Raw genomic sequence first — 27679 nt, forward strand, 5'->3', positions numbered from 1 at the left:
GTTGTAAAATATAATACGATAATAAGCAGGAACTAGTAGATTCAATGGAGAGTGGGATGCAGTCTTGTGGTCAGTTCAGTATTTTCAGCTTTTTCCTGATGATTTTGCAGGTTTCTTCGACACGTGTTTGAAACAGTGGTAGTTCAAACCTTTGCTATGAAAGCTAGCATAAGCCGATTAGTACTGTTTGAACGTTTGTATGTAAGTGTGTGCATGTGCATGTTTTCTGCCAGTAATTAGAAAAGTCTCCATGATGAGGCAGCAAGACATGATATCTCTGATCTGGTACCTTAAAAATTTTAATGGTAGGATGGACTATAGGGAGTTCTGTACCATGGTGAGATTTTAATTCTTGCCCTGTTCTGGTTCTGCATCTTTAACAAAAAGCTAACAAGATGCTGTATACTTTTTACTAGATAGAGCAAATTCTAGAGCTGCAAAAAGGAAAATGCTGTAACTAGTGGGGAGACTTCTTAGTGCAAGTTGCAACGTTACTCAAGTATCTTCAGTCTTGTCTGGCATTTCCTGCGCAGAACGAATACATGCTAGTTGATACTCTTATGATGTTTTTCAAATGATTAAAGTGACTGGCAGATACATGTGACAATTTTGAATTTGTGTTTTTTTTCCCCCTCTTTGCAGTGACTTAGACAGAAACAATATTACAAGGATTACAAAGGTGGACTTTGCTGGGCTTAAGAATCTTCGTGTTCTGTGAGTATGAAGAAATGTTCCCCTAAAGCAATTTCTGTGTGTTGTCAGTTTGCAAAACTTTGATTTGCTTGCCTTCAGCGCATAGCTAACTATGCAGCATATACTGAATTATATCTATATCCTAGTGGTGCATTTCAGACACTATTGATAAATATTTCACCTGATTTTGATAAATACCTGTTTACTTTTCCATAATGCTGGCTGGATATTTTGGAAGAAGGAGGTTCACTTCATCTCAGGACCATTGTCTATTAAAGAAGCGTAACTGACAATTTGTAACAAGACTTCACTGGAAGGAAAACAATCTAGACATTGCTGTGATATACCAAAGTAACATCATGGTAGAAGTGATTGTGCATTAATGGTTTAGCACACTGATGAAGGTTCACTAAGGAAATGTAGAAGAACTTTTACCCAAAGTAGGTTTATTTAATGTAAGTTTTATTGGATCAATAGTTTTGTCTGGATACCAAATTAGTATGCTTAGAATTTCAGATTAGGCAGAGATGGCAGTGTAAAGACGGGAAGTCGATAGGGCAGGAATTAGAGGTTTCTAGGCTAGAGAGGACCATTATGTAAACATACTTCAGATGCCCAAGACCATCAAGTGACCCACCAAGTATCGGTTAACTTAGAAAGGCAGAAGGAAGCAACTTAATAATGTAAGTGTTGGAGCACTGATATATAAAAGCTTTGAATTGTTCGGATAGAGTAAGCAATCAACTGTTGTGTTATGGCTTCATTCTGTCGGCATTAAAGATTCTAATCTAGCTGAGGCATGTTTGGAAATCTTCTGCCAAGTCTAATAAAGAGCAGAATTAAGAGTTAAGTGTCTGGAAATCCAGGTGTGAAACCAGACAAGCAACAAGGAATAATTTGTATGCATGAAAAAGCTATTATCAAGGTAGGGTAGCACCCCTAAAAAGATACCACTCAGCTGATGTTACTAAAACATAGTGCTTTTTAAATAGATAGCATATTTTTTATTTATGGAGCGATCAACAAGGCAGCACAAAAGAAGCAAAAAGCTAAGAAACGGAAACTGTACATAAACAACACACACACACACACACACAGAATTTGGGAACATATATACATACATATATACATACATACATACATTTATATTTGTAACCTAAGGAGGGGTATGTAATATTAAATCTCTCCAAGTATATATTCAGTACATCTGTCCAAAAATTTATTTGTAAAAATGGAAATAATCTATTAAAATAATTTTGTTGATATAGATAAAAGTAGAAGTAAAGTTTGAATAATACAACCTTTAATTAAAGAATTCTTTGAGACTCTTTGCTGCTGTGTTAATTTTTCAGGCAGTGCTATTTTCCTTACTTTTAAAAGCCACTGATCCAAAGAAAGCTATACTTTAGTTTTCCACTATTTTGTTATAGTACATCAGGCAACTAACAAGAAAAATGGAATGAATGTCTTATATGCATAATTTTATATGTTCTGGAAAAAATGAATAATAAAGCTACACCATGATTAATTATTAAAATGCTGGGTAGCCTTCCTGGTTTCCTGAAATGCTTTTCAACCAAAATGAGTAATTAAATGTCCACTGCCACCAGAGATGGTAATTTGTAACGATTTTATCACAATGTGTCCAACAATCTAGAAAGACTTTGATTCATATAATGCTGCCTGAAAGGGGGTTATCTGTAAATTACTTTTATAGTCATTTCTTGATGAATTGCCAGAATATATTTAAATGGAATTTTATATCATGCTTTTTTTTTTTTTAATGAAGATGGTTTCCATATTTAAATGCAAGTTTTTGAAGGCTTGTTCAATTGCTTTAAAGGAGCAGATGCAGATAAATTACTATATGCTAGGCTGCAAAAATCTGGATGATGGCTAGAACAGGCAGTTGCCTGAATTTTTGGAGCCCGCATATGGTATGTCCAAACTAAATGAGTAGTGCTGTGCAGCACAAACCTACTCAGAAGTAAATTTCACTATGATTGGGAGAGTTACGTCCAGGTATGTTTGTTTGCTTGTTTATCAAATTTGTCAAAGTTGTTATGGGATAACCCCCTATTTAATAACTTCCAGTCTGATCATGTCATACAGTGTTATGAGAGACAGATAGTGAGTGACTAGGTATAGAAAAAAAAAACTAAACCTTGAGAAGACATTGCCTCTGTCTGTGTTCTGGGGAAGTGATAGACTGACTTTTAGGGAAGGAGAATAGCTTACATGTCTAACTCTGAAGTCTGGTTATTCTTTTAATGCTACTAATATTCTTTCTCATAGGCATTTGGAAGAGAATCTAATTAGCGTGATAGAACGTGGAGCATTTCAAGATCTAAAGCAACTAGAAAGACTGTAAGTGTTATCTTTTATTAAACCAATTCCTTGGTAAGAGGTGGTAATATTATGCAGGTGTGTTTGAAATGGGGGGATTGGGTGACAAATTATATTCCATTCTTGGAAAAAATGTAGCTTGGGGAAGATTCATATTCAGGTGGTTAGAATTATATGAAAAGATGTGCATTGTGTTCTGTTAAAAGCATAGCTATTCAATGTATGCTTGTCTTCTTGTCAGTATACAGTATATGGTACTTTTCAGGGCACCAGATGATGGGCCTTACCCCAAATCTAAAATTTGATGAGGATCCAGGAAAAGAAGAGGATGAAAGTAGTGGCAGAAGTGAACAGGGTGGCAATCTGCAGCGGTTTCGCTTAGAGTATAGTTACAGGCTAAATTTCAGTAAGACGCAGGAACTACAGCATTCTGCTAATGGCTATGTAGAAAAATATGAGTCGCAAGGAAAGATTTCATTATGTTAAGAGAAGTGGCCTTGGATTCTGGGATGCATTTGCAAACTGTCTTCTGAACTGGAGGTAAATTTTAGGGCATAAGGAGGTGGTTAAGCTGAAGATGATAGGTAGGAATGTACTAGATAGAACTGTAGAGATGGGGGGGAAGACATAAGTCAAGGTAAAGGTTTCCCTTGACATTAAGTCCAGTTGTGTCTGACTCCAGGGGGCGGTGCTCATCTCCGTTTCAAAGCCGAAGAGCCGGCGTTTGTCTGTAGGCACTTCCGTGGTCATGTGGCCGGCATGACTAAACGGAACGCCGTTACCTGCCCGCCGAAGTGGTACCGAAGCGGAATCTACTCACATTTGCATGTTTTCGAACTGCTAGGTTGGCAGGAGCTGGGACTAGCAACAGGAGCTCACCCCGTCACGCGGATTTGAACCGCCAACCTTCTGATTGGCAAGCTCAGCAGCTCAGCGGTTTAACCCGCAGAGCCACCGTGTCCCTGCAATGTCCCCCAATGGGGAGATGGGCGGTGATATAAATACACTGAATCCAGGAAGTAATAAGCCATTTTGGGGGATGGTTAGTTTCTTAGAAGGACCCAGTTCTGCCTGCAAATCATAAAGAACTTTTAACCATCAAGGTTTTTATTATATTTATTCTACCTGTATTATAGGGTTTTATAGTTTTATATTTTTATCTATCTTTTATTGTAAACCGCCCAGAGTCCCTTTTGGGAGATGGGTGGTGATAAATTTGATTAACAAATAAATAAATAAGTGATTTAGGAGCAAGCTCATGATAGAGAAGACCTGTTTTGGCACAAAAGTGCTGGATGGGCATGATGAGATAATCAAAGAGGAGACGATTGCAGTAATTTAGGTGGAGCATGATAGAGAATAAGGACTCTATCTTACAGTAAAAATAAAAGCACCTCAACTTGGGCAACACTTGAATATGGGGAACAAAGGAGCTTACATTTACCTGCCGATGTTGAAATGCTTGCAGTGATTCGTAAGGTCCCTCCCTGTCCACCCCTTACTAAAGCTCATTTTCACAGCCAGTTGAATCTTGACTGCTCTGTGTCTTTGTCAGTTAATACCGAATTTGCCCATGATGTCCCAAGCAACCCATCACCTTACCTGAGGGAGTCTGCTGTCACCTGCTATGTGTTGAACCTGGATTGCTCTTAAGTATAAATGCACAGTTGTAGCTGAGTGCCAAAAGACTCAGCCTGGCCTGTCGCAAATACAGACTTGATTCCGTCTGGCAAAATTGAGTCTCAAAGAGTTGCTTAAATCAGCATTAAGACGGAATATACAATCACTGCAAGCATTTATGTCTTGTGGAAAATGTGATATGATGTGTCATAAGATGAATGGCAATTCCTTAGGTTAATACTTTTTTATAGTGAAAAAGTGAAAGTTAGGATACATTTTTAAATTAGATTTTATTTACACAATTTCCTTTTTTACTCCTGCTGAAAATATTTAATTATATTTTGATTTGGTATATTAGATGAAAACATACATTATGAGCGCAGTTTAATAAAGTAGCTGTTATGACTGCTAGACTTTCTCCAGCCAAATAGTTATTAATATTGCAATAAAATATCACTGGGAATAACAGTTGCTTCATTTGTGGTTATTCAAAAAGCATAAAACCTTAAATACCAAATGAGTGTAGTTTTAATGGAATTTCACTTGCCAACACTTCAAAGTGAAGCTAAAACTACAACTAAAAATATGGACGTTTTTCTTTGAAATGTATGACTTGCTATGGTTCCTGCATGTAAATTTTCAAAATATAAAAGGCTTGTAGATTATGTTCAGGCCAAAAGCCGGCTTGTAGACAGTTTTCAAGTGACTTTGCTTTGAAGATTTATGTGTCCTAAAAACTGTTGCTTAGATTAAACAATTGGATGCACATAAGTTTTCAAAACATACTGCGGTGAATTAGTCTGACATTCAGAAAAATGCTAGGATAGTTGAATTACTAGAGGTCTTGGAAAGGGTTCCATCACAGAAAACTGATGTTCAGCTAGTGGTGCTGCTGGTTCTGCTAGAGTGAATTGTGTCTAGTATTATAAAGGCTAAGAGATGTATTTCCACATTAGTAAAGGTATGAACACTTTGATACGCTTATTAAGTACTGTCCTTATTAAAATGGCTAGGTTGAAATAAATGTCCATATAACAAGGCTTACACATTGTAGTTAAAGCAATGGTGTTCCCCATAGTAACATATGGCTGCGAGAGCTGGACCATAAGGAAGGCTGAGCGAAGGAAGATCGATGCTTTTGAACTGTGGTGTTGGAGGAAAATTCTGAGAGTGCCTTGGACTGCAAGATCAAACCAGTCCATCCTCCAGGAAATAAAGCCAGACTGCTCACTTGAGGGAATGATATTAAAGGCAAATCTGAAATACTTTGGCCACATAATGAGAAGGCAGGACACCCTGGAGAAGATGCTGATGCTAGAGAGAGTGGAGGGCAAAAGGGGCCGACCAAGGGCAAGGTGGATGGATGATATTCTAGAGGTGACAGACTCGTCCCTGGGGGAGCTGGGGGTGTTGACGACCGACAGGAAGCTCTGGCGTGGGCTGGTCCATGAAGTCACGAAGAGTCGGAAGCGACTAAACGAATAAACAACAACAAACACATTGTACTAAATTATGATTTATTTAGCAATCCTTACTGAATAAATCATAATGGGCTGCATTCAGGCAAGACATCGTATGGTTTCCTTGGTTTTGTTTAAGGTGTTATATAACCTTGGTCCATAGATTGGCAGTGCATGTATTATACAGTAGATGGTCTAACTAGTTTTTTGAGAATTCTCTCCGGAATTTTCCAAAAGCATTATACCAGGACATGGTAATTCGATATTCTGAAGAAGATGTAAGTGCAAGTACCTGATTTATATATTTCAGTCCTATTCTCTTTATTATTTTGAACATGCTTTGATTGTTTCGGTTTGAACTTTACTAGCAGTGAAGAAGCAGCCATTAGTAGGGAAAGAATGACAATATGAACAGCTCATCTTTATACTTTGGGATGCATCAAAGTATATTTTCATTGCTTGAAAGGAATGTTATGAAATTCTTTGCAAATAGTTTCCTGCTTAGTCACTAACAAGAGAGTTGATGAACTGGGGAAAATGAATGTTCAGCTGTTTTATGTTAATCTTCACTTAGGTCATATTCAAGTTATATTTGAAAATAACCACTCTTTTATAATTTTAATATTTTTCTGATAAGAAAATATTGCTTATGAAGGCTGGTCTTTATGAGATATGCATAGTTCTATCTGTTTTAATTTTACTAGCTTTCAATCTTTTTTCAACCGCAAGTTTGTTTTTCCCATTTTTGCACTGATTTGCTTAAAAAAACAAAGCAACAAATAGTATACTTTAAAAAGTTCTGGATAGTACCAGCCTGGGAAATGCTGATATAAATGTATTAATTATTAATATACTTTACTGGTGCTTATATGCCACTCTAATTGTTATCATCTCTGAACAACATACATCTGTAAATCAAGTTAAAGTAATAAGAGTAATTATGATAATAAAATTTTTAGAAACCCAATGATAGAGAATACAATAACACCAACATTATACTTATGAACTAGGGAAGATAAGCTATGTTAAACAAACATACACCTCAATATGAGAGGAATAGCATTGCAACGACTTAGCTCCCATGGACTGCTGGAGCCAGGTTTTTGTGGTTTACCTAAATTCCAGAAGGATTGGGGCCATTAGAAGTTCTGGAGGAATGGTCTACAGTAGGGGACAGCCATTGAGAAGGCCTGCTTCTGTGATTCCTGCTGATGACACTCCTTGAGAGAAATGGACACAATCCATTCTTCCTATTGTCACTGAATGGTCAGTTACATTTGTGAGTAGGTAGTACTGAAGAGACCCAAACTCTGAGCCATGAGGAGCTTTAAGAGTGACAACCAGCATCTTAAATTGCATCCAGAAGTCAACTGGTAGACAGTACAACTCTCAAAGTAGTTGTGTTATATGGGCAAATTGATAATGCATCCGTAATTACTCAAGCTTTTGCATTCTGGACCTGTTGTAGCTTCTTAGTGGACTTCAGAGGCAGCCCCACATAGAATGTGTTACAATAGTCTAAGCATGAATGATTATGAGAATCCCCACTCCAGGAGGGATTGTAACTGGCATACAAGATAAAGTCATGAAAAAGCCCTCCTAGCCATAGCTACCACCTGCTCCTTGAGCAGAAGCTATGAGTTAAGCAGGAGGTCCAGATTACAAGCCAGTTCCATATGAAGAAGTGCAAGCCCATCCTGAGCTAAAGTTAAAATCTCCCTGGAACTGGATGGCTTCTGAATCCAAAAACCACTCTATCTTGTTGGGATTGTGCCTATCTCTTTCCCACCCCATCCAAACACTAATAGCCTCCAGGCACTGGGTCGCACCTCAACAACATCACCTCTCCAGCCACTGTTATCACCATGGTGTAGGCATGAAGATGAGTTCTTATTTGCTCTGGGTATCTCTTCATTTGCTTCATTTCTTGCTCCTCGGTAAACCAAGAGGCTGCCTTGGATAGGTGAGCAGGGGGTAGCAACTCAGGTGCAGCCCTGCCCAAGACCACCATTGCTTTCCTGTTCCAGCAGACAACAAAAGCCATAGCAGAACATAGCACCAGAGCCTCAAGAAGCTCCCCAAGTACCCTCTCTGTGGAGGTTGATGGTACCAGCAGAGTGATTTAGCCATGACAAGATACTGATAATAACGTCCCCCATGTTCTGATCAAGCATCTGCCCTAAGACAAAAACCAGATCTAACATGAGCCTTCTAGGCCTTCAGTGATTTGGGACAGGTCCACAATTGTCATGATAACCATAAACTTCTAGGACACCTCTGACTCCTCCCTTCACAAAAGCAGGTTAAAGTTTGAAGTGTTATAAGCCTGAAGAAATGTGCTGCCTACCTGACAATGAAGTCAAGCAGTCTGGGGCAGGTATGCTGCAGCAGTCCCAACTTGTCCCTTAGAGCCCAACTTTACAAAGAAAGCCTCACATCTGGTTATTTATGGAATAGTACTTTCAGATGTGATCATAGTTTTCCAGAGGATAATTCTCACACCTCCTCCCCTGTCTTGGGCTGTCCTGGGCTGGTATCAAACCTGAAAGCCAGCTGGACACATCTCAGATTTGGGAAGATCCCACTCTTCACCCATCCAGGTTTCAGTAATACAGGGCTAATAATACCAGTTAGAAAGACCAATAGTCTGTCCTCATATAAGGCATATTTTTGTCTTTCATAATGTTAGAAAAGACTTTTAATTCAAAAGGAGCATATCAGTTTAGCTTTGAATGTTCCATGTCGATGAAGCTTCTCAGTCATCCAGGTGGAATTGACTGTAGGTTCAGTCATGGCAATTGGATTTCTTTCTTTTTGCTTGAAACTTTGAATGTTCCCTTAGATTTCTACACAATACAAACAACATTATTTAGAAATCCTGAACTGGGATGCATTTGTTATGAAAGAGTAGTGCTAAAAGTACTACTTGTGAATAAAAAAATTAATCTTATCCACTGAAATCCACACCTTATATGCCTCTCTTATTATACTGTAGCAAATGTGGTGGATTTCAGTAATGCTGCTGCTTCTCAGGAAGGAGGAAGCTCATTCCAAGGAGGAGGGCAAGATAAAGGAAAACACAGTCCAGGGATGGAATGTGGGAAGACTAAGAGGTTTAGGCTAGCCCCACCCTTGAGCCTTCCCAGGTTATTTCCCCTTAGGTTAGGTAGAGTGGCTTTAGTCTGGCAAGAGTCTGTCTATACGGTCTGAGCAAATATAGAACGGAAGTTTGGCTGGATTGATTCTTCATCGTTCTTGGGCTGTGCCTGACAGCGAATGAGAATTCGATTGTAAGGAGTCTGAATACATTGAAGATGTAAATAGTCAGTTTTAAGCCCAAATATTTTATGTAAAATTAGATATAGTTACACCATAATAAAATTGCATGTTTTATGTTACCAGTGTTAATAGTTAAAAAAAAAAGTTGAGGAGGAAAAGAAGGGAAGCCAAGATGCTTGTCATTTAATCCAGGAGTGAGGCACCATTCACCCTACAAATGTTGTTGAACTACAACTCCCAACATTTCTTGCTTTTTTGTGGGGGGAACCTTTCAAGTCAATGTTGACTACTGGTCACTGCCTGGACAAGTCTCTGCAGTTTTCTTGGCCTGATTTCAGAATGGTTTGCCATTGCCTGATTGCTAGGGCTGAGAGAGAGTGACTGGCCCATGCTCACCCAGCTGGCTTTGTGCCTAAGGTGGGACTAGAACTGACAGTCTCTAGCCTAATGCCATAACCACTATACCAAACTGGCGCTCACACATTCCAATTTAGGTACTGTAGTTTAACAACATCTGGAAGCCCTTTCCTTGTTTAAAATGTAAAGGTTTTACGCTAACTAGTTTGAACTGTTAACTTTCAGAAATAGTTTATCAATACAAACATGGCAGCATGTTAAACTGAGAAATCTTATAATTTGGATATAATGGAATGTCTAGAAGTTCTGTCCTTGTGGATCCCATTACTGGTTGGATTCTATGTTTTTAGAACTGGAATATACTTTTTATTCTGTATTTTCTGTTCAGCATTACTGGTGTGCTAATACGATTGGCAGGACAATAATACAGAGTTCTATTCATAATATTGCACGTCTGTCTTCAGCAAGCAATAACTACAGCCCTGCAACCTTTTTGATCTCCCTCTGTTGATGAAAGTGGACTTTGCTCCTTACTAAACATTTTAAAAAAATGATGCCTCTTCGGCAGAGGAAGCCATTAGCAGCTCTGTCAACAGGTCTTCGCAGGAGGAAGCTAAACTCAGGAAAAGGGCAGCTAGGAAGACCACAGGCATAGTCTAAAAAATTATTTTGGTCCGCATGGGTGCATCTGTACAGGCCAGAAAAGCACAGAAGCTTATTTTAACTAATAGAATAATAAGCCGTCCTGATTTCATCAAAAACATTTGTGTAGTAGGTCACTGACCCATAAGAACTCAAGGAAAAACAAATATGGGTCACGTTTAAATAGTCCAGAGGGTTTAAAACCACAATTCCTGTGCTTCCAAAAGAAGCAAGAATTATAGTAGTGAAGGAAAACCTTCAGAAGCAGCACAGAAATAATACTACTGAAGTAGTAGCTTTAGTACAGTACATTCCTATTTATTTTTTCCTGAAATATTCTTAGTACTATGATATGTGCATTTAGAGTATGGATGTCTGTATGCATTTGTGAAATGCTAGGTGGTACCAGTATATTAAGTATACGAAGTATTGTCTGTTTGCAGCCACTTCTATTTTAAAGATCATACATATGTCATATGGATTGTAATATACATGTGGCATGTTAGATTATTGAAATTTGGGACAACCATAACTCTTTTTAGAATATTCCTCAGAGTATTTCTACTGCTTTGCTAGGAGAGATTGTGGTGTCTCTCACTCCCTTCTTCTCACTGAAGACAAGATCAGAGAGTACCCAAAGTATAGGTGGAGTAAAGATCATTAAAAAAATAAGGAAGGAAGCAAGGTAGAAGACATATCAAGCAGCTAAGGGAGAGGAGAATAAATGGCCTGGACAGAAGGGTAGATGCTGAAACTTTTCAGAATTTGAAAAGGAGGCCAATACTATTGCCAGAGCTTTCAGAATGAATGCAGTGAGCAAAAGTCCCCTGAGGCAAAGAGTGATAATAATGGCTCTCTCAGAGGGGTACAGCCAGATTTCAATAACAACAATAGCTTGAGGAACTGAGAATGGAAAAGATTTCTAGCTGCTTTCTGGATGCTAGATGTAACAGAAGAACAAAAATGGTGGAGTTAGGCTAAAGAAACTACGGAGAAGAAAAAGGTTTGGGAAGAGGGATTTAGTAGCATATCTTCTACAGAAGCTTGAAACCCATTCCACATTCTGATGAACAGACATAACGGGAGGAATATATCTTGTGACTATGCATGTGTGTTCTTTGAAAACAAAACGCAGTTTATTTGGATGCACACAGAAGTACACAAGAATCAGATGACTGCTTTGGGGGCAATTTAGAAACAGATTCTAGTAAAGGGTTAATTTAGTTCATGTAGGATAAAGATTAGATGGTAAGACAGAAGAATAAGGCAAATGATTAAATTCAGCAATATAAATCATAGCTAGTAAATAGAGAGTAAGTCACATATTGGAATAGAGCAGAGGAGGGTCTGAGAAGTCAGGCGGTGATTACATATAACTGGCTGGATTGTCAACAGTTGGAGAAAGAATTGCTAAAGAGGCTGGTTTCAAGTCAAACTGGGGTTGCTAGGGCACTGATGTGTTTATGGAAAGTGCAAAAAAGAATCCTAACAAATGGGTATTTGGAAGTGGAGAGATTGGAGATGCCAAGTAAAGTTTCTTGCTAAGTCAGCTATAACTTTCCTTGAGACAAAGCAAAGTCACTGCTAGAAAGAAGATTACACATAATCTGTTTTGCTAGAGGCTTCCAGAGCCCATAAACAGGAAACGTGCAGCTGCAGAGGGAGTGGGAAAGGAAAGAGGGGCAAAGCTGATAGAGACAGAGATTTTGTGAGAGTACTTTGTTCTAAGCCTGCTCATCAGCAGTTTGTAAAGGCTTGTGAATGTGGCCTTGGGAACTACATACATGATGATCTGACAGCAGGTGATGGGACTTTTTCTATCAGATAGGGAGCAGCCGTCAGAACTGATATTTAGTTATTTATTTATTAAATTTTGCCACAGCCCATCTCCTCCCCAAAGGGGGGACTCTGAGCGGTTTACAGCAAGGATAAAAGCATTAAAATACCATAAATAAATATAAATACAAATATAGTATTGAAGATAAATACATTATAAAATCCAGATCACGATACTAGTTGGAATATCACTTATGGGAATCTAAGAGGCCATTTTAGGGTGCTAACCATCTCCAGGGGTAATTACTTCCCCACCCACCCCAAGCGAGGGTGGCAGAACCAGGTTTTTAGTTGTTTTTGGAAGACTGCAAGAGATGGAATCTGTCTTATCTCTGGGGGAAGGATGTTCCAGAGGGCAGGAGCCACTGCAGAGAAGGCATGCCTCCTGGACCCCGACAGATGGAATTCTCTTACATACAGGGTCCATAGCATGCCCTCTCTGCATGATCAGGTGGGACGAACTGATGTAATGGTGATGAGATGGTCCCTCAGGTACTCTGGCTCCATGCCATGAAGGGCTGTAAAGGTAATAACCAACACCTTGAATTGTACCTGGAAGCTGTCATGAGTGAACAGGTGAACTGATGGTGAACAGGAGGGGGCCTGTCATGAGTAAGGATGGCGAGCAGGGGGCTCCCATCCAGACTGTTAAGCGCATGCGTAGCACTGAGGAATTGGGCAGCCATTCAAAGAGACACAGATCGGGACCGCCTTAACCTTTGGGGTTTATATGTCTGGGTTTTTCCCACGCTTGTTCAGTTTGTTAGGATTACTGTTATGTACAAGCAATAAAACATTAGAGACCAGTTCCTTGTCTCAGCGTGGTTCCTGGCTGTTAGGACATCAATCCTAACAAACTCCTACTCCCATCGAAAGAGGGAGGAACAAGAAATTAAGGAGAGACATTTGGAAATGTTTTCAGAAAACCAAGAAATGCGGCTCGCCATCCAACAATTGGCAGCAGCCCTGCAACAACACCACCAACAAGTAGATCTCCAGATCAACACATTACAAGCTGCCATGCTACAGCAGTTACAACAACCAGTTCCGATTAACCCACAACCGGCGCCAGCAGCAGCAGCAGCAGCAGCACCTCCGCCAGTAGACTTGAGATCCCAGGGCAGTCTACCAGAGAAGTTTGGAGGAGAAGCAGGACAGCTGAGAACCTTTCTCACACAGTGCACTATGTTCTTCGACAGCAGACCGGCAGAGTTTCCCACAGACAGAACCAGAGTCACCTTCATTCTAAGTCTGCTAAAGGGACAAGCAGCCAAATGGGCTATTCCCATGGTGGAGAACAACGACCCGATTCTCAATGACTACCAGAACTTTTTGGCAGGGTTCCAAGCACACTTTGACGACCCCATCAGAGAGGCCACTGCCAGCCGGGAAATTCGGAAGCTCAAGCAAGGCAACAAGAGGGTGGGAATCTACATTGCTGATTTCAAGTTGTTAGCAGGAGATCTAGACTGGAATGAGAGTGCATTAAAAGACCAATTCAAACAGGGGCTGGATGAGGAAATTAAGAATGAATTAGTGCGCCAGGGAACACCAGCTACCCTAGAAGCCTTATATCAGTTGTCGGTGGTCATAGATGCCAGGCTAGAAGAGCTCAGACAGATGCAGCCGGGAAGAAACAGGACCCTCAGAGCATTTCCAGGATTTCCAGCTCTCTCCGTAGCATCCACTCACTCAGCACCAGAGGAGCCGATGCAGATTGGGGCGAGCAGGAGGCTGAATTCCAAGGCTGAGAGGCAGAGAAGGAGAGAGAGAGCCCTGTGTTTCTACTGCGGAACCCAGGGGCACATGGTGAGAGCTTGCCCAGCGAGAGGCCAAGCAACTTCAGTAAGACCCCCAAGGCAAGCAGCTGAAACAGGAGCCATCTCTGCCTCTGCTTCCAACCAGGGAAACTCCATCGGTCTCCCTCCACAGAGCTCAACAGGGAGACCATCAATCAATTAAGGAGGGCTCATTCTGAGGATTCCAGGCAAGCCTTTTACTACTTACCCGTAATCATGCACCTCAGCCCAGAGCACCAGGTCAAGCTAGAGGCCATCGTGGATTCCGGAGCTTCAACTAATTTTATTGATGTGCAGACTGTACAAGACTTCAACATCCCGACCAGAGAATTGCCATGCCCCATAGAAGTGGAGACCATTGACGGCCAGCCCCTCAAGGCAGGGCCGATTAGAAGACTCACAGAACTGGTGCAACTGACAACGGGAGACCACACTGAGTGGATCCAACTTTATGTTACTGCATCGCTTAATGTGCCGGTAATCCTAGGCACGCCTTGGCTGAGGATCCACAACCCGTTGCTGAACTGGACTACGGGATCAATCTCCATCCCAGCTAACGAATGCCAGCACCACAAGATTCAAGCCGCTCTACACTCTCCAGCAACCAACACAGTCACAGAAGCAGGGGGGGTCCAGTTGCCAGCCAAGTATGCAGATTTTGCAGACGTTTTCAGTGAACAAGAGGCCACAGCACTACCCCCCCATAGGGACTGTGATTGCGCCATTGAGTTGATACCAGGAGCCAGGGTTCCAGCAAGGAAACAATATCCCATGTCTCCCAAGGAACTAGCCACCTTAAAGGATTACTTGGACTCAAATCTCCAAAAGGGTTTCATCCGACCATCTACTTCCCCAGCGTCTGCTCCTACCTTCTTCGTACCAAAGAAGCCTGACCCGTTGGCACCTGCAACCCAGGAGACACCCATGAGAGTGGTCCATGATTTCAGTTTTTTAAATAAACAAACGAAAAGAGAATCCTATCCTTTGCCCCTAATTTCGGATCTGCTAGATCGCTTACAGAAGGCACGCATTTTTACCAAGTTGGATCTCAGGAGTGCGTACAATCTGATCTGGATGAAAGAGGGGCACGAATACCTGACTGCCTTCAACACCAGGTTTGGTAAATTTGAGTACCTTGTTATGCCCTTTGGCTTGTCTAATGCAGGAGCCATATTTTCCAGATTTATGAATCAAGTTTTCTCTGATTTACTAGATAAGTATTTGGTCATTTATCTAGATTACATATTAATTTTCTCTGAGGATGCTACAACTCATGTAACCCATGTACGTAATGTCTTGCAAAGACTGAGAGAGAACAGACTATTCGCCACGCTAGAGAAGTGTGCCTTTGATTTAACTGAATTACATTTCCTGGGCTATAAAGTATCAACAGAAGGCATATCCATGGATCCTTCTAAGGTCCAGGCAATTCTCTCTTGGCCACCTCCCCGAAATGTTAAAGAGGTACAAAGGATTTTAGGATTTTGCAATTTCTATAGGCGGTTTACAAAAAGTACAGTGATAAGGCTAGACCCCTCACACAGCTTTTGAAGAAAGGATCAAAATTCATTTGGGGGGAGAGGGAGCAAGCAGCCTTCCAAGAATTTAAGCAACTCTTTGCATCCCAGCTGCTGTTAAGACACCCTGATCCCACGAAGCAATTTATAATGCATTCAGATGCTTCCGATATTGCCATTGGGGCAGTGTTATTGCAATATACAAACAAAACCGAGAATACATTGCTACCTTGTGCATTTTCTCCTGCATGCTCTCACCAGCAGAGAGAAACTATGATGTTTTTAACAAGGAGTTGCTGGCAATTAAAGCAGCATTCCAAGAGTGGAGGCACTGGCTGGAAGGTGCAGCCCTTCCTGTGAAAGTTTGTACACAAGAATTTACAGCTTATACAAAACACCAGATCCCTCACCCCACACCAAATCAGATGGAGCCAGTTTTTCTCCCGTTTCAATTTTGTTATTTCTTATGTGCCCAGGGTGCAAAACTGCTTGGCAGACGCCCTGTCTCGATCCTTTCAGGCAACCCCCGCCACTCACCAGGAGGTACAGGCTACTATATTACAACCTCACAACTTTGATCAGTCTATGAGGGGGAGCCAAACAAAGATTTTAGCAGCAGGCAGACAAGCAGAGGACCTATTTACAAGAGTCAGAGCTCAGCAGCAACAGGACCCGTATGCCAGGGCCAGGATGGATGACCTCCAGAGGGCCCCGCAAGACACTGCCTCACCATTCAATGTGGAGGCAGGAATCCTCTGGCATAGTGGGTGATTATATATTCCCCCTTCATTGAGGGAAGAAGTACTGAGATTTTGCCATGACCACCAAACGGCAGGCCACGGAGGTGTTTTCAAAACTCTCCATAGAGCTCTGAGAGACTACTGGTGGCCTAAGATGGCTGCAGACATAAAGGGCTACGTTGCTTCTTGTCACACCTGCAGACGAGCCAAGCCTCTCCCAGGGAAGCCCACAGGACTCTTGCGACCCCTACCCACTCCCAGTAGGCCTTGGGATGCAATCTCCATGGTTTTTATCACTGATTTACCCTCGGTCCAGGGGCTGACTTCCATACTAGTGGTGGTGGACCTTTTCACAAAGATGGCGCATTTTATTCCTTGCAAGGGCCTCCCATCTGCACCAGCCACAGTGCAGTTGTTCATGGACCGCGTTTTTAGGTATAGAGGCATGGTGAAGTAACAGAGGCCCACAGTTCACTTCCAGGTTCTGGAGGGCCCTTTTCCAGTCATTAGGGGTCCAGATCCACCTGTCATCAGCGCATCATCCTGCCAGTAATGGGCAAGCCAAGAAAATTAACCAATGGTTACAGCAGTATCTCAGGTGTTACACCACTTATCAGCAAGACAATTGGCCAGCCCTACTCCCCATGGCAGAATTTACATATAATAATTCTGTACAGTCCTCTACCAAGATGTCCCCTTTCCAGGCACTCTACGGGGTTAACCCTCGGGTGTTGCCCACCTCCTCCCAGCAGGGAGCTGTTCCAGCCACGGCTGATTTTCTTAAAGAGCAACAAGCCGCACAGGAGTTGTTAAAGGAGCAGCTGAACAGGGCAAAGAGTGCTTACAAGAGGGCTGCAGATGCTCACAGACAAGAGGGGCCAGCGATTGCGGTAGGAGACAAAGTGTGGCTCTCTACCAAGTTTTTGAACTCTACCAGACCCTCCAAGAAATTGGACTCTAAGTTTGTGGGCCCTTTCACTGTGGCGCAGCAGATAAATCCAGTGGCTTATTGTTTACAGCTCCCAGCATCCATGAAAGTCCACCCAGTGTTTCACAGAGCCTTGCTAGCCAAAGACCGTCCCCCAAGTGCCTTGCGATCGCAACTGCCCCCCCCCACCTCCAGTAATTGTGGAGGGAGAGGAGGAACATGAAGTCGAGGAAATTCTGGACTCTAGGAGGAGGGGAAGGGGCATCCAATATTTCATACACTGGAAAGGGTACCCTGAGGAAGAGCACACGTGGGAGAATGCCAGAGATGTACATGCTCCAGCACTGGTTCATCGTTTCCATCAGCTTTTTCCTCACAAACCCAAACCTCGCACTCTGCCCGAGATTCCTTTTTTGGCTGAGCAGGCCGAAGAAGCCCAAGCAGAAGAGTTCGTGAGTGTGCACCTCCCCCCCCCCCGCCTGAAGCCTTGATTCCAGTTACAGAGGAGGTGGGGGAACCACAGCCCTCCACCTCGGGCTTGCATTTCCCAGGGGGGAGGGGGGAAGAACTGTCTAATTATCTAGCTATTTTCCGGCAGCAGCCACCTGGGCCAGAAGCGTTATCAGACCTGGAGAGCAGCACTGATTCGTCCTTGGAGGAGTTTTCCTTTGAAGACTTTCCATCGTTGCCCAGTTCCCATGGGACCTTAGAAGCAGACGGCGAATCTTATCAAGACTCTGGAGGAGAGGGGGCTGAAATGGAATGTGAATCTGGAGGGGAGGGTGATGTCATGAGTAAGGATGGCGAGCAGGGGGCTCCCATCCAGACTGTTAAGCGCATGCGTAGCACTGAGGAATTGAGCAGCCATTCAAAGAGACACAGATTGGGACCACCTTAACCTTTGGGGTTTATATGTCTGGGTTTTTCCTACACTTCTTCAGTTTGTTAGGATTCCTGTTATGTACAAGCAATAAAACATTAGAGACCAGTTCCTTGTCTCTGCGTGGTTCCTGGCTGTTAGGACAGGGCCCCTATCCAGGGGGGAAAACGCATGTGTAGTAGAGAGAGTTTGAGCTGTCATTCAAAGAGAACTAGAACAGACCCGCCTTGACTTTTGGGGTTTATCTGTCTGTTTTCCCACGCTTCTTCAGTTTGTTAGGATTTTCTGTCTACTGTAGCAGTAATAAACACTAGAGATTCATTCCTCGTCTCGGCATGGTTCCTGCTTGTCAGGACAGAAGCAGACCAGTACCCAGTGCAGCTCACAAAGCAATGATGTAATATGTGCCAATCTAGGGGCACCCAAAATTGCTTGCGCCGCTGCATTTTGGACCAGCTGTAGGTTCTGGATACTCTTCAAGGGTAGCCCCATGTAGAGCACATTGCAGTAGTCTATATGGGAGATGACCAGGGCATAAATGACCGTGCGAAGGGCTTCCTGGTCCAGGAAAGGGCATAACTGGCACACAACATGGTTGTGCAAAGGCCTTCCTAGCCACAACTGCCATCTGCTCTTCGAGCAGGAGTTGTGATTCAGTAGGACCCCCATGTTCTGCACTGGGTCTGTCTGGGGCAGTGCAACCCCATCCAGAACCAAAGATGTCAAATTCCTGGTTACTGAGGAGTCCCCCACCCACAACCACTCCATCTTACCAAGGTTCAGTTGAAGCCTGTTGTTCCCCATCCAGACCACCACAGCCTCCAGGCACCTGGAGAGGACGGTCACAGCATCACTTACTTCACCCAGGACAGCGATGTATAATTGAGTATCATCAGCATATTGATGATACCTTGTCCTGCAATGATGGATGATCTCACCCAGCGTTTTCATGAAGATGTTAAAAAGGAGCGGAGAGAGTATCGAGCCCTGTGGCACCCCACAAAGGAGGGGCCGCGGGCTAGATCTCTTGCTCCCTATCAACACCAACTGGGACTGGCCCTGGAGGAAGGAGGTGAACCAGCACAGACGCCACCCACTCCCAACTCCCTGAGCTGACCCAAAAGGATACCATGGTTGATGGTACTGAAAGCTACTGAGAGGTGAAGAAGAGCAAAGATGGATGCGCTGCCCCCATCCTGCTCCCACCAGAGATCATCCATAAGAGTGACCAATGCGGTTTCCGTTCTCTATCCAGGCCTGAAACCTGACCGAAAGGGGTCTAGGCAATCCATTTCATCCAGAAGCCTCTGGAGCTGCAGCACCACTACTTTCTCAACCACCTTTCCTAAAGGTATTCCACTATAAATGAAGCCATTTCTGTTTAGATGCAAATTTGTATGGAGACATACAGTATATGAATGTTCACGCAAACAATTTAATAGTGTTTCTCCATCACAAAAGAAACATTTTACCTATAATAAAAAAAGTAAAAGGGATGTATACATTTTAAAAAAACCAAAATGTAAGTAAATGAATATCAACAATAAGTTTTATTCTACAGAAAGGATATCACATTTATTTATTTTAATTCTACTTATTCCATTTCATTTTATGTGTATACAAGCAAGCTTCTATGCAGCTAACAATTTCATCAGAAAATAAAAAGATCAATAAAAAAGAAGAGAAAGAGGCAAAAATACATAAAAGGACTAATCAGAATCATAACATGGAACCAGCAAAATACAATTGTGCACTTGCAACCCTATTACCAATCAAAGCATCCCCTCCTGTGCTAGTGGATCTTAATGGCTTTCCTAAAGCCCAGGAGAGATGGAGCTGCCTGAATATTCCGCAGGAAGGGAGTAGCAGAGTGTGGGGTAGCTGTTGAAAAAGCCCACTTCTGAAGCCCTGTAGGATGGCAGTCCTAAAGGGATGGGACTTGGAGAGAATTGGCCTATTCAGTCTGGTCAGGAAGGCAGATGGATATGGGAGAAGGCAGGTCCTCAGATAACCAGGTTCAGAGGCATGTAGGACTTTGAAGATGACAACTAGCATCTTGAATCACACCCAGACTCCAACTAGCAAGCAGTTCAGCTTTCTAAGCAGTGTGGTCACCCAGATATACTGGCATCCCATCACTGCCTGAGCAGCTGGATTCCAGCTGTAACTTCCAAATGTTCTTCATGGTCGTCTCATGTAGAGAACATTACAGTAGTCCAAGCAGGAGATGACTAGGGCATGAAGGTTTTGAAAAAGACTTTGTGATCCAGGAATGGGTGTAGTTGGCACACAAGATGTAACTGTCCAAAAGCTTTTCTAGCCACAGCTGCCAGAAGCAGGGGCTGTGAATCTAGAAAGCTCCCCAAGTCGTGAACTATCTCTGGAATGGAAAAATACAGCTCTGTCCAGAGTCAAAGATGGTATTTCAAAAATCTTTGAGGGATTCAGTCTGAATCTGCTCCTCCCCATCCAGACCAAACAGCCTCCAGGCACTGGGTCAGCACTCTGCCACTCACCTGTTCAACCCAGGGCCAAGATGCATAACTGAGTATCATTAGCATATTAATAATAATGGACTCAGGGCTGACAGATGACCTGTCTCAGCAGTTCATGTAAATATTAAAAAGAAGTGGGAAGACAGGAGCCCTGAGGCATTCCACATAACAGAGGCCTCTGGGCAGAGCACTCGTTCTCCACCATCACTGATTGGAAGGATGAGAACCATCGCAAAACAATGTTGTCCTTTCCAGTTTCTAAGAGTTGGATCAAAAGCTGCTGAAAGGTCAGAGGACCAGGACAGTCACACCTCCCCCACTCTGGTCTCCCTGTGGGTCATCCAGAGCATAGCCGATCCACAAGCATGACCATGCTATACATTGGCCTGCAACCTGACTGGCAGGGGTCCAAATAAGCTGCTTTCTCAAGCTGAGATAGGCCAGATAAAGGATCAGACACTGCGGGGACTCCAGGAATGCTATTTTATTGTTGTAGGATATATTGAAATAATCTGAATCGAGTCGCAGTTGTGAGATAGGCAGCCATGAAAATAAATAAATAAATCTTGAAGCCTGTCCAAAACTTTCAATTACCCTTTTTAAGGCCCAGAAAGTTGAGGTGGGGCTGTTCTGAATTTCTTTCTCAGGCTTTCTACTTTCCCAGAGCTGAGTAACTGACCTTCTTCTCCCACCCTGACAGAAAGATTGAGGTGGAATTATCATAAATGGGATTCTTTATGGAAGGAGAAGGAAAAATGACGAAGAGCGAGAGTTTCTCAAAGGCTCAGTCTTCTAAACCAGCCTGGTATGAAACTTTTGCTTTGGACAAGGTGGTCTTCTGCCTTTGACTGGGTATCAGAACAGTATGCTGTTCGTGCTTGACTTCAGACTCCTGCTTTTTCACATTCTGGCTCAAACCAGCTTGTCTCACTTCTGGTGAACTCAGCTTTCAAGTTAAGCTGTAGTCCACAGAGAAACTATTTTGAATTTTCTCATAGTTTTTGAGGAGTGGAATGGTTGAATTGAAAAGTAATAGATAATGGTTTTATAGACTTGTTAACCAAACAACTAGCAAAAATCATTGTGCATAATTGATAGATTGGTCAAATTATTATTGTTCTAAGTGAACAGTTGTCATGCAGTTGAAGGTGAAAACTGAGTTGTGATGTAACCAGTCTATTTTATTTGAAACTTCTTTATCATTATTTTAAAATGAAAAGATCTAAAATGAACAAGCTTCAGATTTTATACTAAAAGTGGATTATGCGTTCGAAATAAACAAGAACTGGGAATCATAAATGTGATGAAAGACACTTGCCAATAGGGATTAAGTGGTAAAAAGATGAAAGCAGTCATGTTTTGTACAAAGCTCTCTTTTTGCACTTATAACTGTAATAACCCAGTTTTGCACATGAAGTGAACCATATTTCTATTGAATAAGTTATACATTTTGTGGCTTTATGTGCTCATATAACTTCTGTCATGTAGAATGAAGAAAGATGTAAAATGAGTAATTTGGTAAGCTGAAGCCAGGTTGATACAAGGCCTCATTAAATGCTTTTGCTGTTTGCATACTTAATAATATTCAAAGGAAAGACAATCCTCAAACTTCAGCTGTTCCTTAGATTTAGACCCTCTGTGAAGTTTCTTGTGCTGAGCTGAGTAAAACAAGCCATTCTCCCTTTGGCATATACATAAACTACAGCCAGCAAGCAAATAAACTAAAACATTAAAAAATATATCTGTAGCTCAGATATAAGACTGTGATGAAAGTAGTAGGGTAAATTTGGAAGTTACTGTATTTCCAGGCTAAAGAAATAAAGAATATTAGATTAGAACTTTTCTCTTGATGCAGCTACACTTATCTTCAAAGTAGATGCATTTTGACCTGGTCTACATATTATTGCTAATCCATAATGTGGTTTTTTTTGCCATAGGATATTGTGCAAACCCACCACAAGAAGAAGAATCCATAGCCAGGAAACCTGACTAGCAGGGGGTGGATATATAATTTTTTCTCCTCTTGCCATGACTTCCCCCCACACCTTTTTTTTTCTTTTTGAAGCTGCTATTCCTATTATTGGGAAGCATTCATTTGTACTAGCTGGCATTTCTTTTGAGATGACCCTCTATGCCCCAAAGATATTCAGACTTATCAGATAACTGCTAGTTACATGTATACACTCAAATAATAATAGTAATCTCTAGTGTGGGCCTAAATATATGGCACCAGGGAAATGAAAATTGTTGCTAGTGCTCAGTCTTTGGTCTAATTGGCCCTGGTTTGTGTTAGTTTGATGAACTTTGGTGTTAGTTTGATAAGCAGTGTTACAAAAGATTTCATGTCCTAGCAACACTGTTGTCTATGGGATAGATGTAGTTTATCATGAGTATTTAGGCATAAAATCAATGTGAATAAGGCACAGTTTATTTATTTGTCAAATGTAGCAGGCTTCCCAGCTCCATAAAGAGCCTGGCTGATGTATAAGACTAAATAAGGGAAGAACAATAAAACAAACAAAAAAGAACAATGTATGTCTAGAAGAGAAAACATTCAGACTAATAAATAGAATTCTGTAAGGGGCTTACCACTGATCCTAAAAAGGGAAGGTTGGAGACTAGATGAAAATTGACCAGGACTTGTTTATAGAAGAGGGGGTATACCACTGTCTCCTTTAAGATCAACAGAATTACACTGTCCCTCAAGGAAACTGACACTAACACATGGACCCAGCTATGTATCACCTGGGCAGCTTTTACAAGCCAGGAAGGCCATGGATCAAATAAACAGGTGGTCAGGTTTGCAGTCTGAAGCACTCTTTCTACTTGCTTGGGAGTTACAGGCTCAAACACGTCCCAGCTAAATCTGCAAGATCATGCCTAAGGCACCTTGACAGGTCTTGCCCAGTTGAAGTCCACGTCCAAGTGAGTTTATCCATCAGATAACTAAAATGTTCCCCATAGGGGCCCTGCAGATGATCCTGCAACTCATCCCTCCCAAGCAAAGAACGAGTCAGCAAAATAGGGTGGCTGGGCAGCTATCTGCAGACCCGATAGGAGGGAAAAGTAAGTAGTAATAAGTTTATGTCAGGATAGGAAGTATTTTTAAAAACTGGTGCATTTATCCTTTTGCCATTTCCATAAACATGCTAATTAACTCTCAATTTGTCTCTGCAATTTACATACTAAAAATAGTTTACTGCCACACCTACTTCTTACTGGAATTGTAGATACCAAGACACACCACCATGGCTGCCAAGAAGAAGAAAAGGAAACATAAATCTATGGTGTGCAATTTCACCTGGATCCCTAACTCTGTTCCATTCCAGGCATTGGGAAAGGGGAAGAACAGGTTACTCCCAATCTTCTTCTTTCAGTCTTGGGATATACCTTCCCCTGTAGACTGTGATGCTGGCTTCACAGTTCTGCATGTGCTAATTTCCAGCATCCGTCCTCTCTCCATGCTCATTTTTCATTGCTCCAAATTGTCTCAGAAAATATTCTTTAAAAAGTCTCTGTACTATTTCAAACATAGACTTTCAATTTTAACAAATTCACTTTGTCAGTGCTGGCATACTGGTTTTCGCTCGTATTCATTAATTGGACTCCAACAGTTTCTCTGTGCAACAAGTAGAGATTATATAAAATATCTTGTTAAAGTACAAACCACTTGGAGTTTGACATTTGGTTTCACATATTAATATATGTTGAAAGTTATTAGTCTGCTTTTCAAAAAAACCCATCAATATTACTGTACATGAATTGCATGTATTGTATTAACTGTTTCATTTATATTTTATAAATCAAATATAGCTGTGGGCTAGTTCTTGTTACTTAACCAAACCTTCTTACCAATGACAAAGTTACACCCAAATGTTCCCTGTAATTACATTTATTTCATTTCTAAAGAAAGCACTGCTGTCTCAAATACTAAATTCCACACCTCTGTTGAAAAGCAGATGGATTAGAAGCTAAAGAACAAGGTATTCTGTTTTTGTTTTGCTACCTTTAAACACATTAGTGTAAACATTAGCCCACCCTCATTCAGTCACACTCCAGTGCCAAAGTTTGTCCTGAGATGTTAATTTAACTTGCTTTCTTGGGTCATATGATAGAAAGGCTGCAGTTGTGATATGCCATCTTAGATGAATTGTCCAATACAGAATGTATATTTTGAAATCTTTCAAGCAGGGAGAACATTGGGATGAGGTAAGAAAGGTGTAATTCTACTATTTCATCAGTCATCTAATACTATCTTATGAATGATTTTCATAAAACTCAGATCAGTTATAAGAAATTTTAGGAATTTGAAAAGTTTTATATCTAACGGAGAATAGTTTATATCTTATAACTAATGAAGAATTTTTTTTAAAAAAATCCACTGTGACTAATAACCTAGTGGTCTGATATTATTTTAAAATAAATTTAAATAACCATAAGATAGGACATCAAAAGGAGAATCTGGTAATTTAGTAGTATGCCAAAGGAGCCAGAAACTGATCATAGGCATAGGGTACCCACATGATTAGTGGAATTTGGTATGTTTGTTGATACATTCTGTATTATCCTCTCTGTAGGCTTTGACTAACTCCAGACTTGTTCAGTAGGGTAGTTCTGCTACAATTCCAAGGAGACAGGGAAAAAAAAGTCTTTGGACTAGTAGAGCTATAGAAGATACAATGTATATTTCAGGGGTAGATATAATTATCTATAAATAGTGAAACGTATTTCAGAATTGGAAATATTTATCTATAGTACTAGTGCTTCTTAAATATAAAGTTGTTCATCAAAAGTATTTAGACACATACCGATTAGTGTGCACCTGTTTTTATTTTTTTATTTCTAGAAAAGATACAAGCCCATGTTTCACATGGGCAGGGGTTTATTTTTTCCTGCCATAGAGATCAGTTCAGAAGGCAGATAAAATTACCAAAACATCCCGTATTAAGGGCAGGAAAAGAGAATCAGTTGCATTCCACACGGTGCCCAATGATCACTTCCAGCATCCTTGTTACTGCCTATGCTGAGTGATGCTACAAGATTTCTTCATTTATTTGCTTGAATTTTGTCCAAGAGCTTGAGATAGCTTGTTTTTATTTTATTTATTTATTTAATTATTTTCTATCCCAACTTTATTAATTTTATAAATAACTCAAGGGGGCGAACATACCTAATACCCCTTCCTCCTATTTTCCCCACAACAGCAACCCTGTGAGGTGAGTTGGGCTGAGAGAGAGTGACTGGCTCATATAGGGATTTTCTTTCACCTTATCCAGCAAGAACAATTCTGTGAGGTAAACTGAGTTGAGAGAGAGTGACTAGCCTCCATGGCTACAGGTGGATTTGAACCTGGCTCTCCTCATTCTTAGTCCAACGTCTTACCTGCTACATCCCACTGACTCCAGCCCCAGTAGCTACAGGAAAGCTACAGATCTCTGCACCCCTAGTTCAGGGGCCTTCTTTGCCCTTGCCCATTAGATCTTTTAAACTTTAAGGTAAGCTTCTTCCATTAAGGATAGGAAAGAACGATCTGGCAACAGAGAAGGATTCTGTCGAACACCTAAAAAAAATTATTATGCATTCATCAGGAGCATCGGGGGGGGGGGGTGCGGTGCGGAAAGAAATGGATTTTGAAGCAAGTGCCAGAGGAGGCCACCCATCTCTAACTATGCTATGTTTCCATTCATGTATGGCAACACTTAAAAAAACCCACAGTTGATTATCCCAAAATTCAAGCAAATAAATGAAGAAATCTTGTAGCATCACTCAGCATAGGCAGTAACAAGGATGCTGGAAGTGATCATTGGGCACCGTGTGGAATGCAACTGATTCTCTTTTCCTGCCCTTAATAAGGGATGTTTTGGTAATTTTATCTGCCTTCTGAACTGATCTCTATGGCAGGAAAAAATAAACCCCTGCCCATGTGAAACATGGGCTTGTATCTTTTCTAGAAATAAAAAAATAAAAACAGGTGCACACTAATCGGTATGTGTCTAAATACTTTTGATGAACAACTTTATATTTAAGAAGCATATATTTTAAATCTGACAAAAGTTTTCTGCTCCAGCATCTCATGCAAACTCATGAAATAGGGTTAGAAAGCAGAAATGACTGTCCCACGCTCCTAACAGATAATTATGGTTAAAAAGATGAGACTGGTACTTTTTTCTATTTCTTCCCTTTATAGAGGAAACATGAAAACCACAAAGTTCAGGAGCTCTGGCAGGACATGACACTCTTGGGGATGTTCAGAAATCTCATTTCCAGCTAAGAACAGACCACCAAAAGCCAATCCTGGATCTAATAACTCTTCTTAGCCACTGGGTAATTCTATTCCTTTAGCAAAGTTGCAACTTTTTGCCTGTGAGGTGGCAAGGGGTTGGTGGGCCGGCAGTGCTGGCTAGCCAAAGTGGTGAAGTGATTCATTTGGAACTGGATCCATAATTGAAGGGGTCTTCTATTTTTCTAAAACAAGAATTTTTATTTAGTTTAGATTTGTTTTATCATCATTTTTTAGTTTCAGAGAAGGATGTTGCTTAAAGCAATGTACAATAAAAGAGTATTTCCTTCCATGTCTTTCTAAAAAGAATAAAAACTCATGAACAATGCAAAAGCAGTAGCAGCAAGTTACCAACCCCAATCAGTAGTCAGTAAATCAGAGTATGTAATAGTAGAGTTAAATGCTTGTTCCGAAATGAATCTTTTCAGTTGACGGTAGAAAGAGAGTTAGATCTTTGTGGCTGAACACACTATGCATGCAAGAGCAAAAACCCTTTATGTATGTTGCCACAGGTCATGTTGTAAAAGCAGTGGTGCATATACATACACAAGGGGAGCACAGGAGCTAATTTTAGTAGATGGTCAGGTTCAGATGGAAATTGCAACCAGAATCTATTCCATTTTGGATTTAAAGAGGATAAGAGCAAAAAGGTGTTTCTTCACATGTGGGGCATGAATGTAGTGACTCCTTATCCAAATTTTTCTTGGGATTGCACAGCTGTTGCTAAGGAAAGTTGCATGATCCCTGGAAAAGGCTGCTTTAAATAATTGCAGACAGATGCTACATTCAACCTCACACCTCTTTGCA

At 41.3% G+C, this 27679-nt stretch overlaps 1 protein-coding gene across 1 annotated transcript in view; it reads left to right on the forward strand.

The window, feature by feature from the left end:
- SLIT3 (slit guidance ligand 3) overlaps positions 1-27679 on the forward strand; it is a 561750-nt gene that overhangs the window by 42555 nt on the left and 491516 nt on the right. Inside the window, exons 2-3 of the mRNA XM_063292455.1 lie at positions 643-714; positions 2989-3060. Of these exons, the coding sequence (XP_063148525.1) occupies positions 643-714; positions 2989-3060 (144 nt within the window). The remainder of the gene's footprint in view (positions 1-642; positions 715-2988; positions 3061-27679) is intronic.

The sequence above is a fragment of the Candoia aspera genome, chromosome 2 (assembly GCF_035149785.1).
Source record: "Candoia aspera isolate rCanAsp1 chromosome 2, rCanAsp1.hap2, whole genome shotgun sequence".
Classification (NCBI taxonomy): domain Eukaryota; kingdom Metazoa; phylum Chordata; class Lepidosauria; order Squamata; family Boidae; genus Candoia; species Candoia aspera.